This window comes from Vombatus ursinus, unplaced genomic scaffold (genome assembly GCF_900497805.2).
Source record: "Vombatus ursinus unplaced genomic scaffold, bare-nosed wombat genome assembly UNPS02014248.1, whole genome shotgun sequence".
NCBI classification, from domain to species: Eukaryota; Metazoa; Chordata; class Mammalia; order Diprotodontia; family Vombatidae; genus Vombatus; species Vombatus ursinus.
In genome coordinates this window covers 5,130-22,820 of record NW_020954026.1, presented here as the reverse complement: position 1 = coordinate 22,820, position 17,691 = coordinate 5,130, and the positions used below count along the sequence as shown (strand labels likewise).

At 36.8% G+C, this 17,691-nt stretch overlaps 1 protein-coding gene and 1 pseudogene across 1 annotated transcript; both read left to right on the top strand.

Moving 5' to 3' along the window:
- Window positions 1-4,862: 4,862 nt before the first annotated feature.
- LOC114042069 (olfactory receptor 5B12-like) lies at window positions 4,863-5,789 on the top strand. Its single transcript, XM_027860775.1, has one exon. The coding sequence runs from the start codon at window positions 4,863-4,865 to the stop codon at window positions 5,787-5,789; it is 927 nt and encodes a 308-aa protein (XP_027716576.1).
- Window positions 5,790-16,418: 10,629 nt separating this feature from the next.
- On the top strand, window positions 16,419-17,375 carry LOC114042042 (annotated as a pseudogene).
- The last annotated feature ends 316 nt before the right edge of the window (window positions 17,376-17,691 follow it).

The window sequence follows — 17,691 nt, the reverse complement described above, 5'->3', positions numbered from 1 at the left end:
TAGAATGAGACTTGGAGGGGTTCAGTGACTTGGTCAAAATGATATAGCCAGGAGATGGTGGAAGAAGGGCTACCATCTAGCTTTTGTCAATGGCCTTGTCCAGGTCCCTTTCTTCTTCACTTTGCTAATAACAAGCTAAGATTGACAAAGTACCCATAAGAAAATTGGTCTTTCCCCATGGTCAGAGCAGAATTTAATGACTTGTTTCTTTGTGAGTTGGCAGCAGAGCTGCTAGCATCTCTAAGGGAGCACCATCTCCCAAGAGCTGCAGGGCTCCCATGTCTGCATAAAGTCCCAGACCATCCCTGAGTCAAACTACTGATACTGAAAAAGTCTACTACAGATCTTAATGCTGGGGAATCAGCTTGTGGGTCAAATTCTCTGTGTCATTCACTCATTCATCAGTTCTTTTTCTCTTTCCTGGGGCTAAGCTTAATGGAGGGTAGGAGTGGGCATTGCTAATTCTACTGCCATTCATGCCATAACAATGGCCAGAATTAATCTCTCTCCCACTAGTAACATTTGAACTCTTTGCCTTAATGATTACTGAAAAGTTTCTGTAATAGGATCACATGCTTCCTAGGCTTGGGACTTCAAGGTCAAACCTCATATATAAAGTTCTTGTCTAACTCTCCCCTTTGAGTGCTGGCCATCTTTCTCCATTTCAAATCAGATAGGTTCTAGGATATCCAGTCCAAGACTGCAGTGGAAACATCTCTGGACCTGAAGGAAGGAAGATTTGTCAGACACTAATTGACTGTTTAGCCATGGGTAAGTCACTTGACTTCCTCCCTTTCCTTGTCCATCAAATATGTATAATTACACTTGTGATACTCCTCTCACAGAGTTGTCTTGGGGTTCAAACAAGATCATGTATAGAAACTGTGTTCAAACAGGTGCTCTTTAAACACCAGTGATTATCTTCTACCTGGAGCTTCTCTTGCTCATCATCCTTTAGTAACTGAAGGAGCAACTTGAGGGATGGGCAACTGTAGACTTCTAATGAACCCTTAAAATATGTTGATTAAGGGGATATTGTGAACAGCACCACATTAAATTCTTAAGAGAGAAGATTGAAAACAAAATTTAGATGAGATATGTTCCTTGTCCTCAATGATAACAGATCCCATTTTATAGGATTGAACCATTTGGAAGAGCTTTACATCAGTTTTCTCATTTTAATCTCCCAACAACTCTGTGACATGAATACTATTAACATTATTCCCCTTTCACAGGTAAGTAACTTGAAGTTAAATGACTTAAGTGACATGTCTAAACATATGCAATCAATAAAGATTGAGATGGGATTTTGATCCCCATCTTTCTGACTCAAAGATCTAAGCCCTCTCCACTACAACACATCCCCACACTATTACTTTGTATTATCATAGCACCTCTTTCCTCTTTCCTCTTTCTTCTATGTTTTCATGTTTCTCAGAGCTCCCACTCATCCATGTTCATGTACAAGTCCAATTACTTATGCTGCTCATGGTAACTCTCACGTCTATAGCACTTATTTCTTGGCAAACGTTTCTCTTACATTCACTCCGCATAACCACCATGTCCAAAGAAATATTAATCCCAGTTTTCAAATGAGGAGACAGTGACTCAGAATAATTGATTGACTTTTGTGAAATCACAGAGAAAATTAGTTCAAATCCAAGCAACATAAGTTGAGAAGATTTCAAAGTCCTTCTCCATGCTGGTTGAACTCCTCTGGAGAAATTCTAGTCTATCAATCCAACCTCAGATACTTAGGATGTGACCCCGATCACTTAAGCAGTGTTTGCCTCAATTCCCTCAACTTTAAAATAAAAATACCTACATTGCAAGGTTGTAGTGAGAATCAACTGAGATAATAAAGCACACACTTAGCACAGTCGTTGCACTCAATAAATACTATATAAATGCTTCTTTCCTTCCCTTCACTAGTATCAGTACTAATTCTTATTATCTATACTATGAACTCCCTCTAAAAAATGGCCATTCACTTCTTTAAATTTCAAATAACATTCTCCTGGTCACAGAAAAGAGAAGCAAAATGTAAATTGAGCATCTCTGCCTTTCTTTGTCACTCATTGTACTTGTCCTGTCACTTTTGAACTTGTAAATTGGTCTAATTCTTTATTTTATTAATGTTTGGTCTCCAAATAGCCAACTTTTCAAAAATCCCCAGCTCCTGGTAGTCTTTAGCTATCCGGGTTTCCCTCAGCTCACCCTGAGCTTTGGCACTCCTCTGACTCTCTTACTGTAAGATAGAATCTGCTTTTGCATTCAGCCTGTGTTACCTCTCCTATTTTCTTTACTGCATTTTTCATGTCAAAGTCTATAAAATTGACAATTTTTCTTAATTTATCTTTAAAATTACATTCTTAAGACCTTTTTATATTTTAAGTTTTGAACTCCTTGTAAAATTAACCCATAGGATGCTACTTTATCTTTCCTCTGCAATGCCTGGAAATGAACCTCCACAAATCTAATGTGTTTGTCTGACAAATGCTAGTTTTCCTTTCAGATAATTCAGTTACTTTCTTCTGATTCCCATTTACTTTGATCTTTCCTAACAATTCCTCATGTTTTATGAGAATCAAATGCAGGATAGGATTTTCTCATATTGGTTTCTTCACTTTTGAATTTTTGATGGAAAAAAATATCATTTTCTTTAAAGAATTCATTAGCTGTTCTTTGACAAAAGAGACACAGAGTTGCTAGGTATTTAGATAGATAGATAGATAGATAGATAGATAGATAGATAGATAGATAGATAGATAGATAGATAGATAGATCGATGATAGATAGACAGACAGACAGATAGATAGATAGGTAAAGAAACAAGAAGGCAGAGACAAAGAGAAAAACAGAGACAAGCAAGGAGAGACAGACAGGAAAAAAATACAAAGTCAGAGAGATAGGGAATTACAGAGATTAAAAAAAAACAACAGAATAAGCTAGAACATTCTAGCAGACTCCCACATAGAATTCTCCATCACCTATATCATTTCTGCATGTCAAGTTTATAATGTCTACCAACTTGATGATCTAGTTCTTCTTCCAACATAAATGCTGTATATTAAAAGTGTCCTGCTATGCTGATAACAGTAGAAATGCTTTCCATCATGTTGCCTCATTCTGGTTCCTGGATTTCCTCAGATGAATATATAGTCCATTAAAAAAAAAAGCAGAACAGCTTGCTGTTACTCATCTCTTTTTTTTCAAATAGGGGTGAAATCTTTCCAGAACCATAATTCCGTTATGAGTCCCAGCCCTCTAGTATAAATATTAACTAGGCAAAAGATTTGATTTCTTGTGTTAGAAGTTCTAGATTACCTTGCTTATTAGGCATAATTCCTTGGAGATCCCAATAGTCTGCTAGAGTTATATAACTCTTATCTTTCATTCTTCCTCCTTGTAAAGTTCTTCTCTTTTTTCAATCTTTCATGCCTTTTGGTAGACTTTTGTAGAGGTGATTCCTGGTCAGATGTGAGTTGAGGTAGAACCATCATGATTTAAGATCTCTGATATTGTTTTCTATGATTTTTTCTTCAAAATACAACTTGCTATAGAAAACATATCACAGCCTACTTACAACTTCTGAAAAAAAAACTTTCTTCTAATGCCTCATGGTAGTACAGGTGAAACTAAGTATTCTAAGTCTGGGTTGCTGAAACCTAACTGGCATGTTCTTTCAAGCTGCAAAGGTTTATGGTGGAGTCTGGGGATGAATCATGTATTTGTCTCATGCCCAAAAGCCACCTTAGTTTAGTTCAGAAAGGGAGAGCTATGACTGGCTAATCATTGAGCCCATAAACATTTTAAGTACTTACTATATGCATAGCATCATGCTAAGCATCAAGAATACAAAGAAAGGTAAAATAGAGTTCTTACCCTCAAAGTGCTCACCATCTCTAAACAATATAGAAAGCTGATAAACAAATTGTACTCAGGAATAAATTGGAGATAGTCAAAGGAGGGAAAGCCCTGGAATTGAGTTGGATCAGGAAAGGCCTCCTGTAGGAAGGATTCTAGCTCAGCCATGAAAGAATCTAAACCAAAGATTGAGAATTTCTCTGGGAATCTCAAAACTGTAAATTATGAAAGGATAAAGTGTCTGTGTTTGTGGCCACCTCTGCATCCACAGTGTCAGTGGTAGAGAATTGAAAAGGGGGCAGGCAGTGTGAAGGAAACAGATTTAGAAATCATATATATTGTTATGTGATCTACCAATGACCTTTTTGACAAACAACTCCCCAAATTATGCAACAGGTGTTAACTGATAGCTGTTTTTCCTCAGGAACTGGTAACTGCAGGCCACTGCATAGACATTACAGCCACAATGAAACCCAGACTAAATAAAATCCTAAGAAATCTCAGCCAAATTTCTTTGATCTTTTCCTCTTTTCCCTCTGTCTTTTAACTTTCCTTGTATTTTATTCCTCCCTCTTGTCTTTATTGTTCTTTTCTCTCATTATGAGAGTGAAGGATATTTATAAAAAAGATCTAGTTCTCCAGCCATAAGCAACAATGACCCCTCTTTTTATGCTGATTTTTTGCCAGATGAGAAGACTTTTTTTCCCCTGAATTTGGAAGTGCCACTTTGGAAACTATTAAGTTTGTAATACACAGAAACCAGGTGGGAATTAATACTGGAGAGGAACTCTCCCTCTAGGGGAAGCTGAATCAAAGAATTTGGGGGAGCTGGAGTTACTGTGAGGACAAACCCCTTTATGCTTTTGGTCCCTTATTTCTGCCCCTTCAATAAGATGTGTCTCTGACCATATTTTATGTCTGGGAGTCATTCATCATGCAGACTGGATATTTCTCATGGTTACTCTTTTGTTGCAGGTGAATGGCATCACTCTCAAATGACATGTATGGAGAACAGAACTGAAGTGAATGAGTTCATCCTCATAGGATTAACAGATGCCCCAGAGCTTCAGGTTCCTCTCTTCATAATGTTCTCCTTCATCTACCTCATCACCTTAGTAGGGAACCTGGGAATAGTAGCTCTGATCTCTAGTCAATCCTGCCTCCACACTCCCATGTACTTTTTCCTCAGTAACCTCTCTCTGGTGGATTTTGGCTACTCCTCAGCTATTACTCCCAAGGTGATGGCTGAACTCCTCACAGGGGAGAAGGTCATCTCCTATAATGGATGTGCTACACAGTTGTTCTTCTTTGCAGCCTTTGGTGGTACAGAAAGTTTCCTCTTAGCCTCCATGGCCTATGATCGCCATGCAGCTGTGTGTAAGCCCTTACATTATACCACTACTATGACTTCAACAATGTGTGTATATTTAGCCAGTGGTGCTTACCTCTGTGGCTTTCTGACCTCCTCCATAGTCACAGGACATACTTTTAGCCTTTCCTTTTGTAGGTCCAACATAGTCTATCACTTTTTCTGTGATGTTCCCCCTCTCCTAGTTCTCTCTTGTTCTGATATTCACCTCATTCAATTAGTAGTCTTTATTGTAGGCTCATTCACTGCCTTTTCCCCATTTCTTGTCATCTTTACTTCTTACTTGTTAATCTTCATTACCATCCTGAAGATCCCTTCTGCTATAGGTCGCCAGAAAACTTTCTCCACCTGTGCTTCCCATCTCACAGCAGTGTCCATATTTTATGGGACAATCATCTTCATGTACTTCCAACCAAGTTCAAGCCATTCCATGGACACAGACAAAATGGTGTCAGTGTTCTACACCATGATCATTCCCATGTTGAACCCTCTGGTCTATAGTCTTAGGAACAAAGATGTCAAGAATGCTTTCAGGAAAGCTCTGAAGGGATAGTGACTTCAATTGGATCATCTTTTTTCTTAGAGGGAAAATTAAATCTGTACCTTGCCCACTCTGGGTCCAGCCCCCAAGTCAGTATATTTTTCTTATGTGCAGAGAAGTGGAATCCAAACTTTTTCAAAGTTAATTTTATGTAATAGAAAATGTCATAGATTTGGGCTTAGGAGAGACATGAATTTAAATTGTGTCTGATATACTTTCATGTTATATAACCTTTGGTAAATCACTTAAAGTCTCAGCCTGTTTCCTCATGTTTAAAGGGCATTAATAATATATCCCATTTTATAAGATTGCTATGTGAAATGAATGATCAGTGTTTATGCCTACACACACATACACAAACACACACTTAAGTTCAGTATAGTGATTCTAGTTGCCTTCCTCCTAGAAAAAGGAAGACCAGCTCCATCATTTCTGAACAGGTTAGTACTTGGATAGCAGATTCCTTGAGTTTCTTGGAAGGTGTAGCTTTAATGTTAATGTCATTTTCTTCTTCAGCATTCCCTAAATGAGAGGTGTGTTGTTAAATGCTTAAGAACCAGCTCTCTGGGGAAAAAAATTATCCATGACGTACTTTGAAATTTAATCAACCTTATTATTTCTCCATCACTTCCTAAAGTCTAGATAATCAAAACAATAAATTGAGTCCTGATTTATAGACTTTACTGACTTATATGGTCTAAATATTTCTACTTTATATTCAATGATCTCTTTGTGAGAGCTGGCTCCAGCACACTACTGTAGTATTGCTGCCTTTAGGAAGGAATACAAACCACAGGGTGACCCTTAGGGCTTGGAAAGAACTTTGATACTGTAGGAGAGAAGTATTTCCCTGTAATATCAGCGTAGTATCCTGATGCCAACCTCAATATCTATTGCATTCTAGCTAATAGTTCTTGGGTGCTTTATGTGTTTGTGTATCTCAATAGGGGTTTTTTGTAAGTTTTTTTAAGTACCTTTTGATTTTTCTGTGGGATGACAAAGAATATCTAGTACTTGGTAACTTGAATTATAGGAGCTGGAGAGCCATCTTGACCATACTAGGAGAAACTTAGCAACATACAATAATATTTCTTTTTGAGGGTAAAGTGAAATTAAAAATGGATAACCCTTTTTATTTTAAATTATTTGGAAACTATTGATTGAGAATTATATCTAATCACTAGAATAAATACATGTATATCAAATGTAGACTTAATTGTATAGCTCTAATTTGTAAAATGTGTAAGTCTTAAATTTCTCTATTCCTATGGTCTAAAGTCCAGCCATGAATACTCAAATCTGTGAACTTTTCCTCACCTTGCAAATATATTACTCAACCTGGTCATAGGATGCTTGGCAACCACCAGACTTTCTAGGAGATGTTAGTCAATGCTGTGTTTTCCCTGTTGCCTAGGTTATAGATATTCTTGCTCTCAGTCAAGCCAAGCAAAGGCCATCATTAATATTTGTGTGAACAATACCATTCTTATTTTAGTTTCAATTACTGGACTGCATCTTATATCTTGTGTAACCAACTATAGAAAAGAGCATCTTTGACTGTCAGATGAATCCTTGGCTAATGAGCATTTTCACATCCCTTTTATTTACTATTGTTAGCCCTGCTAATAAATTTATTTATGCTCAAACCTTTGTGCTTTACTTTCTCTTTATTGCAGACATTTATTGTGATGGTAATGAGCTATTAAGAGAGAAAAATCATTTTTTGCAAATCATTTTATTAGGATTATACTTGGTCCATGTGAACCCAGACATTTTTGCAGTGTTTGAAGGACTTTGATATATATTTTGTATTCCTTCCCCCACTTTGAATCCATGCATCTCCCTTTGAGATTTCAATTATTTTGGACTCATATCAACTGGCCTGAGTTACTATTAAGGAGACATGGTTCCTCTGAAAAAATTGCAGTTGGTATTACTGGGATACTAGTATAGTACCAATCAATAGTAGGACTTGGAAGCAAAAATGCTAATGCCATACACAACCATACTGATAAATCTTTTACTCCAAATGAGGTAAGGGGTGATATGGCTATCCTTTTCAGAGTACATTAGAGTATTTTATTCAGTCCTGGGATGCACATTTTGGACGAAGAATGTTTACTGGATATGATTCTACATGAGGAACAGTTAAGGAATTTAATATATTCATCCTGGAGAATGAAAAGTTGTTTGGTTGAGTAAAGTACTTAAAGATGTATCTTGTGGAAGAATGATTAGACATATTCTGCTTGACCTTAGAAGGCAGAATAGAGAGTAATGGCGGGAATGTTTGGAGGCAAATTTTGGCTCAATACAAGGAAAATATTTCTGAACAAATGGTGCAATTCAAAACTGGTAGAAGAATTCTCCTTCACTGTATGTCTTCACGTGGATATGATTGGATATGATTTTCAGCATGGATTAGATTTAAAGACTACTGGGAGCCCTGTGACTCTAAAATTCTGTGTTCCTTCACTCCATCCTTCTCAAGATATCCCCCTGGGTGAGGGGCAAAGCCTATATAGTGAAGTAAAAGGAGTGACTTGCTTGAGTTCTCCCCCAAACCTCTCCAAATATCTGTAAAAATGACTCTAAACAAATTTTATGGCAGCAGAACCCACAAAAAGTCAGATTGAAGCAAATTCCCATTAAACCCAGATGACTGATTGGAAAGGTCTATTGTGCCGGGCAAGGAGAGGAGAACAATTCAGCATCATCCACACAAATACTAGGCTTCAGCAAGTATAGAGCAGGCCTTAGGGAACAGAATCAAGGGAAGCTGTGGCAGTTTCCAGTCTTCTCAACCCACAAACACCAAAGAAAACTTAAAAGGTCAGTAGAAAATATCTGTGGGACTGTGGTGAGAGAGGAGCTCAGTCTGGCCCCAGTCCTGGTGCAGCCCATTATGGCTGATTCTGGAGTCTCAGCCCACAGATGGAGCAGGAATTTAGTTTCTGATTAGAGGGGGATGGCAGGGAGCTTTCTTTGCTGGACTATCTTGCTTTGCCTGTGCTTGGATTTGGGTCTCAGTCCTGGGTGGCAGTCCTTGATCTAGGAGGAGTGCTGGTGTGGTGGAGCTTGTAGTGGTGGTGGAGAGGAAATTCTCCTCACAGTTCCAAGGCAGAAAGGAGTGTATGTGGTCACTCATAGACCAGAGCACAGGCCCAGAACAGAATAAACCCCTCACCCTGAATCACATCACTTTGAAAGAACTGAAAATTTACAGGTCCCTAGAAGTATCTTTGAAAACAGCTGTATAAAACCCCCAAAGCTTGGGACAGTACATTCTCCACACTGGAAACAGATTCCTACCTTAACAAAGAGTTTGTACTTCAAGTAATTGGCCGGGATCGTGAGCAAGCAGCGCAAAAATAGTCAGACTGTTTTATCTTACTTTGATTACAAAGAGGATCAAAACATACAACCTGAAGAAGACAATGAAGGCAAGGCTCCTACATCCAAAGCCTCCAAGAAAAATATGAATTGGTCCCAGGCCATAGAAGGGCTCAAAAAGGATTTTGAGAAGCAAGCAAGAGAAGTAGAGGAAACACTGAGAGTGATGCTAAAGGAGACCCAAAAATACTGAAGAAAAGAACACCTTAAAAAATAGCCTAACCCAAATGGCAAAAGAGGTCCAAAAAGCCAATGAGGAGGAGAATGCCCTTAAAAGCAAAATTGGCCAAATGGAAAAGGAAGTCCAAAAGACTATTGAAGAAAATGCTTCCTTAAAAATTAGAATGGAGAAATTAGAAGATAGGGACAATTTGAGAATCAAGGCACTGTAACACTAATCCAAAGGAATGAAAAAATAGAAGAGAATGTGAAATACATCATTGGAAAAACAACTGATCTGGAAAATACATCCAGGAGAGAGAACTGAAAAATCATTGGACTATCTGAAAGCTATGATCAAAAAAAGAGCCTAGACATCATCTTTCAAGAAATTATCAAGGAAAACTTCCCTGATATTTTAGAACCAGAGGGCAAAATAGAAATTGAAAGAATCCACTGATCACCTCCAGAAAGAGATCCCCAAAAGAAAGCTTCTAGGAATATTGTAGCCAAATTCCAGAATTCCCAGGTCAGGGAGAAAATATTGCAAGCAGCCAGAAGGAAACAATTCAAGTATTGTGGAAACAGAATCTTGATAACACAAGATTTAGGAGCTTCTACATTAAGGGACTGCAGCATATGGAGTATGATATTCCAGAAGACAAAGGAGTTAAGACTACAACCTAGAATCACCTACCCAGCAAAACTGAGTATAATCCTTTAGGGGAAAAAATGGTCATTCATTGAAATAGAGGACTTTCAAGCATTCCTGTGGAAAAGAACAGAGCTGAATAGAAAATTTGACCTTCAAATACAAGACTCTAGTGAAATATGGAAGAGGTAAACAGGAAAGAGAAGCAAGAAAGAGACTTATTAAGGTTGAACTGTTTATATTCCTGCAGGAAAAGATGATATTTTTAACTCATGAGTCCTTTGTCAGTATTAAGGTAATGGGAAGGAAAAAATTATATGTTTTTATAGATAGACAGATAGAGGGTGCAGGGTGAGTTGAAGATGAAGGGATGATATCCAGAAAGTAAAATAAAAGGTTGTGAGAAGATTATACTGGGAGAAGGAGAAAGGGAGAAGTAGAATGAGGTAAAATATCACATGAAACAGACAAGTAAAGACTCTTACAGTGGAGGGGAAATGTAGGAAGTGAGAGGGAATGAATGAATTTTATTCTCATAGAATTTGACTTAAGGAGGGAATAACATACAAAATGGGGCATGAAAATCTATCTTACCCTACAGGAAAATAAGGGGGGAAGGGGACAAGAGAGCAGGGGGTTGATAGAGGGGAGGACACATTGAGGGAGTGGATAATCAAAAGCAAACACTTCTGAGAAGGGACAGGGACAGAAGACAGAATAGAATATATGGGGGGTAGGAGAGGAGGAAGGGAAATATACTTAGTTTTTCACAACAGGACTACTATGGAAGTGTTTTACATGACTGCACATCTATAACCTGTATCGAGATGCTTGCCTTTTCAATGAGCATGGGTGGGGAGGGAGGAAGAAAGAAAATTTGTAACCCAAAGTTTTAAAAACACATGTTAAAAAAAAAGATTTTGAGTTGACGAGAAAAAAAAGAAAAAAGAAAATCAACTGACCTGGAGAATAGATCCAGGAGAGATAATTTAAAAATTATTGGACTACCTGAAAGCCACCATCAAAAAAGATTTCCTCCTTGGACTTTTGGTGCCTGGCCTGGTGTTTACATAATACTACTACTTCCAGATATCTGGAGCACTATTGGGACACAGCAAACTTTTTTCTTCATTTGCCTAAATCTTCATACACCATTATGAATGTGGATTGCAAAAAATAAAAAAAAGTAAAGTGCTCTATCACTGACTCAACAAGTTTGAATTGGAATGTGACATGATTAAGATATTCAGGTATACTAAAAACAAATATTAATATCCTTCTGCCTTAATCTAATGAGTCCAACTTATTTCTTAGTATTTATCTCTTTATAACCTCCATGAAGGGCAGGGTTTATGGGTTTTTTGTTTCTGATTTCCAAATCCTTACCATTTTTGCTTCATAGAAGATGAATGAATGAAGACACACTGATTAAGTATTTCTTAAATGCCAAGCACTCTGCTTAACAGTAAAGAAACAAATACCTCAATATTTATAGCACCTCTTTTATTGGTGGCAAGGAATTGGAAATTGAAGGGATGTTCATCAATTGGGAAATGGCTGAATAAGTTGATGTATATGATTGTGATGGATTCCTACTGTGCTATAAGAAATGATGAGTAGGATTTATTCTCTCCCAGAGAATCAACTAAAAAACTACTTGAATTAACAACATTAGTAAAATTACAGGATATTAAAATAAATCCACATAAATCATCAGCATTTCTATATATTACCAAAAAAGCCTAGCAGCAATAGAAAAATTCCATTTAAGATAAGTTTAGACAGTAAAATAACTATAGGCAGTAAGATAACTATAGGCAGTCTATCTGCCAAGAAAAATCTGGGAACCACATGAACACAATTACATAACAGTTTTTGTACGAATAAAGTTAGATCTAAACAATTGGAAAAAAATATTGATTTCTCATGATTAGACTGAGCCAATAATAACTAAATTAACTTACCATTTATTTATTTATTTATTTATTTATTCAGTGCCATACCAAACTCCAAAAAATATTATAGAGCTAAAACAATCATCTTTAAGAACAAAAATGTCAAGAATATAAAAGGAATTAATAAAAAAAATCAAAGGAAGGTGGCCTAGATGTATGAGATGTCAAACTGTAGCAATCAACAAAATTATCTGATACTGGCTAACAAATAGAGGGGTGGATCAGTGTAATACATTAGTTACACAAGACAGAGTAGTAAATAACTATAGTAATCTAGTTTTGATAAACCCAAAGATCCTAGCTTCTGGGACAAGAACTCATTATTTGACAAAAACTAGAAAACTGGAAATAGTGTGGCAGAAACTAGGTATAGATCAACATCTTACACCATATACCAGGATAAGGTTAAAATGGGTACATGATTTAGACATAAAAGGTGATACCATAAACAAATTAGGAGAGCAAGGAATAGTTTATCTGTCACATCTAAAGAAAAGGGAAGAATTTTTGACCAAAAAAGATATAGAAATGATTGCAAGATGTAAAATGGATATTTCGATTACATTAAATTAAAAAGGTTTAGCAGGAAGAAAACCAAATCCAATCAAACAAACCAAATTAGAAGCAATACAGAAAGGTGGAAAATAATTTTTTACAACAATTGTCTCTGATAAAGACCTCATTTCTCAAATCTATAGAGAACTGAGTCTAATTTAGAAGAATACAAGTCATTTTCCAATTGATAAATGGCCAAAGGGTATGAATAGACAATTTTCAAATGAAGAAATGATAGCTATCTATAGTCACATAAAAAAATACCCTAAAACACTATTGATCAGAGAAATTCTAATTAAAGCAACTCTGAGTCACCATCTCAGATCGATCGGATTGATCAATAAGACAGAAAAGGAAAATGATAAATATTGGAAAGGATGTGGGAAAATTGAGACACTAATTGTTGGAGTTGTGAACTGATGCAACCATTCTGGAAAGCAAATTGGAATCATGCCCAAAGGGCAATCAAACTGTACATACCCTTTGGTACCACTACTAGATCTGAATCCCAAAGAGATCATAAAAAGGGGAAAGTATATACATGTACAAAAATATTTATAGCATCTCTTTTTGTAGTGGCAAAGAATTGGAGATAAAGAGGATGCCCATCATCTGGGGAATGGCTGAACAAGTTGTGATATATGAATATAAAGGAATACTATTGTGTTATAAAAATGATGTACAGGCAGATTTCAGAAAAATCTGGAAAGACTTACATAAACTGATGAGAAGTAAAGTGAACAGAACCAGAAGAACATTGTGCACAGTAACAGCAATGTTGCATGATGATCTGCTTTAAAGAACTTAGCTAGCTCTTCTCAGCAATGATCCAAGACAATTCCAAAACACTCATAATGGAAAATGCTATCCACATCCAGAGAAAGAACTGATGGAGTCTGAATGTACATCGAAGCATACTATTATAACTTTCTTTATCTTTTTCATGGTTTTTTTTTCCTTTTGTTGTGGTTTTTCATTCACAACATGACTAATGTGGAAATACGGTTTACGTGATTGCACATATATAACCTATTTAAAATTCTTATCTTCTTAGAGAGGGTGGAGTGAAAGTAGGAGAGGAAGAAAATTTGGAAATCAATCTTTTTAAATGAATGTTACAAATTGTCTTTACATGTAATTGGAAAAAAAATAAAACACTATTTAAAAAAAGAAAAAAAAGAAGGTTGAAAGAAGATTGTGTGTGTTTGTATGTGCATACATTTATTAGGTTGGGGAAACAACAGAAGCAGTGATAGGGGCATAAAATGTCAGGGGTGCAGATGAGGCTGCATATTCCTAGAAATTCAGAACAAAGTAGCTTAGCTCCCACTGACATACTGAAGGCAGTCTGAGTATACACCTACACAAAGTTTCTACTCCAGTCCAAATCCACCCTTGCCATTTTCTGCCCAGATACTGCTTCTACTGCTCCTGTTGTCACAAAACTAATTTAAGAAATAATTAATCATAATAGTTTTGCAGATATTATCCAAGAGTGTAACACCTGTGGAGAACATGTGTTTCCAAATGGGAAAATGGTTTGTCAATGCAGCCTATTCCTTTACATGACATTTACATCTGAAATAACCTATGTGTGTCATGTCCCTGATTAGAATGTAAGCCCTTGAGATCAAGGGCTGTTTTGCTTTCAATATGTATTCCCAGCACTTGGCACCACTCTTTGCATGGAATAAATGCTTTTTCTTCATTCATTTGTTCATTACTACATTTTGTAGTTGCCAGTATAGCATGCATGGTAGACCACACGATTCCCTTCAATAAACACAATAGGCTTTGCCTAACAGGAAAATCATAGTCACTATGATCAGGGAACAATCTAAATGTTTTGAAGAATGGACATTCTGTAGACATCACTACTACCCACACATGGGGCATTTGGGTCAAAGTTGAGCTTCCATTCATTTTTTCAAGAAATTCAACAAATTTCTATAAAGTAACTACTTCCTAAAGACTGGACAGGGAACCAGAAAAGTTCAAAGATTAGAGGTAAAATGATTTAGTGCATTGTTTCCTGTTTAGTGGTTCACAAACTCTCTAGGGGTTCACAATGATAATCCAAAGAGTTGGAGCTCACCATGTGTTATTGGTGCCAGAAGCAGTAAATAATTATTCAGTTTTGTTACAAATATCTTTTTCCCCCATGAACACAAACATGCCTGTGTTCGAAGCATTTTAGGCTGGTTTCAACAGAGATTTGAAATTTTCACAATCATGTACACAACACTTTGGGGATTTGTGGAAATACGACATCAAACTCACTATGCCTAGTCCAAGTTTTGAGTATACCAAGACAAAAAGAATATATTGTGAGGAGTCAAATTATATTGAACAAAACTACATGTACAGTGTAGTGGATAGAGGTCCCACCCTGGAGTCAGGAGTACCTGAGTGCAAATCCAGGCTCAGACACATAATACTTACTAGTTGTATGACCCTGGGAAAGTCACTTAACCCCACTTTGCCTCACAAAAACAAACAAAAAAAACTACATGTACACATGTAGGGGAACATACAATGTGTAAACAGTAAATTCAAAAATGTTTTTCAGTGGGAGAGATAGTAGCAGGCATGGGATTAGGACAGTTGACCCTCCAAGTTGACAAGGATGCATAATTGAATCCTTCTTAATTCTCAGCATTCAATAAATTTTGAATCTACCACACTGTGCTCTTTACCATCTTTCTCTGCATCTTTTATTGAAGAGTAGTAGGTGAGATCTTGTAAGAAAGTTAAACTATGACAAATGATTACTACAGTATTCCCCCTAGTTACCATTTAACTAGAACATTTGAGGCATAGATCCTCAAGGACCAGAGTCATGAAGCAGAGTGAGACAGGACAAGATTCAGTTTGGAGATGTAGGTCACTTTGGGCCTCTGAGTCATTTAAAAAAAAGAGCAATAACATTCATGATAAGAATACTCTTTATAATTTACAAATTACTATTCTCACAATGGTCCTGAGAATTAGAGCATGAAGATATGTTTATTTGCATTTTATAAATGAGGAAATCAAAGTTCATCCAGGCATAAATGATTTGCCTATAGTTTCATGAAGACCATAAATTCCATAACAAATCTTCTAAGACAAACTTCATTTTGACTCAAAGATCTAAGCCCTCTCCACTATATCACATCCCCACACCATTACTTTGTATTATTGTAGCACCTGTTTCCTCTTGTCTTTGTGTTCTCAGAGCAATAGTGAAATAACTTATAATGAACTTTAAGGTTTTCAAAGCAATTTACACTCCATCTATGATCACAGCAGCTCCATGATGTGAATGTCATGAATTTTACTGTCTTTTGATATACAAGTTAGGCTCAGAGGTGAGGTGACTTGTCCATGATCACAGCAACAATAAAGAAGAGCTAAGCATCAATTTTTTTTCCATAAAATGAGAAATAAATCCTGTCTCTGGCTATGTCTCTCCCCTCTCTTTCCTTCATATATGTATAAATATATTTATACATATATGTGTGTGTGCATGTACATGTATGCATATATGTCAAATATGTAAATATGTGTTCATATATTCAAAAAAAAGATCTAGTTCTCCAGCCCTAAGCAACAATAAATCCCCATCTTATGCTGATTTTTTGCCAGATAAGAAGGTATTTTTTTTTTCCTGAAGTGGAAAATGTCACTTTGGAAACTGTTAAGTTTGTAATAGACAGAAACTATGGGGGAATTAATATTCTCCCTGTATGAGAAACTGTATCAATGAATTTCAAGGAAATGTGGTAGGACAACTCCATTTATGATTTTGGCCCCTTAATTCTTTATTTCTGCCCCTCAAATAAGATGTGTCTTTGACCATATTTTATATCTTAGAGTAATTAATCATGTGGAGTAGATTTTTCTGTTGGTCACTCTTTTGTTGCAGGTGAATGGTATCACTCCCAAATGACATCTATGGAGCATAGATCTGAAGTGAATGAGTTCATCCTAACAGAATTAACAGATGTTCAAGAGCTTCAGGTTCCTCTCTTCATAATGTTCAGCCTCATCTACCTCATCACCCTGGTAGGGAACCTGGGGATAGTAGCTCTGATCTCCTGGGATTTCCACCTCCACACCCCCATGTACTTTTTTCTCAGTAACCTCTCTCTGGTGGATTTTGGCTACTCCTCAGCTGTTATACTCAAGGTGATGGCTGCAATCCTCACAGGAGATAAATTTATCTCCTATAACGGATGTGCTACACAATTTTTCTTCTTTGGAGCTTTTGCTGGTACTGAAAGTTTCCTCTTAGCCTCCATGGCCTATGATCACCATGCAGCTGTGTGTAAGCCACTACATTACAGCACTACCATGACTTCAACAATATGTGTATATCTGTCCAGTGGTGCTTATATCTGTGGCTTTTTGACCTCCTCCATCATCATAGCTAATGCTGTTGGCCTCTCCTTCTGTAAATCCAATGTGATCCATCATTTTTTCTGTGATATTCCCCCTCTCTGAGTTCTCTCTTGTTCTGATATTCATCTTATTCAGCCAGTAGTCTTTATTGTATGGTCATTCACTGCCTTTTTCCCATTTCTTATCATCTTCACTACTTACTTTTTAATTTTCATCACTATCCTTAAGATTCATTCTTCGGAAGGCTGCCAGAATGCCTTCTCTATTTGTGCTTCCCATCTCACAGCAGTGTCCATATTTTATGGGACAATCATCTTCTTGTACTTCCAACCCAGCTCAAGTCATTCTATGGACATAGACAAAAAGGTGTCAGTGTTCTCCACCATGGTCATCTCTGTGTTGAACCCTCTTGTCTATAGTCTTAGAAACAAAGAGGTCAAGAATGCTTTCAAGAAAGCTCTGATGGGACAACCACTTCAAGTGGATCATCTTTTTTCTTAGAGAGAAAATCCAATCTGAATCTTGCCCACTCTGGGATCCAGTCCCCAAATCAGATTATTTATCATATGCACAGAAAAGTGGAATACAAACTTTTTCAGAGGTAGCGTTATTTAATAGAAAAGTGTCATAGATTTGGGGTTAGTAGAGATGTGAATTCAAATCCTGTCTCATAAAATGTTATGTTTTATAACCTTTGGTAAATCACTTAAATTCTCACCCTGTGTCCTCATGTTTAAAGGCCTTTAATAATATCCCCTATTTTGTAAGTCTCTACATAGAATGAATGATAATCTTTTATGTCTACACACACACACAC

What these genes read in the sequence shown, in the direction of transcription:
- LOC114042069 (XM_027860775.1), top strand. Translation starts at nt 4,863, where the DNA reads ATGACATGTATGGAGAACAGAACTGAAGTGAATGAGTTCATCCTCATA.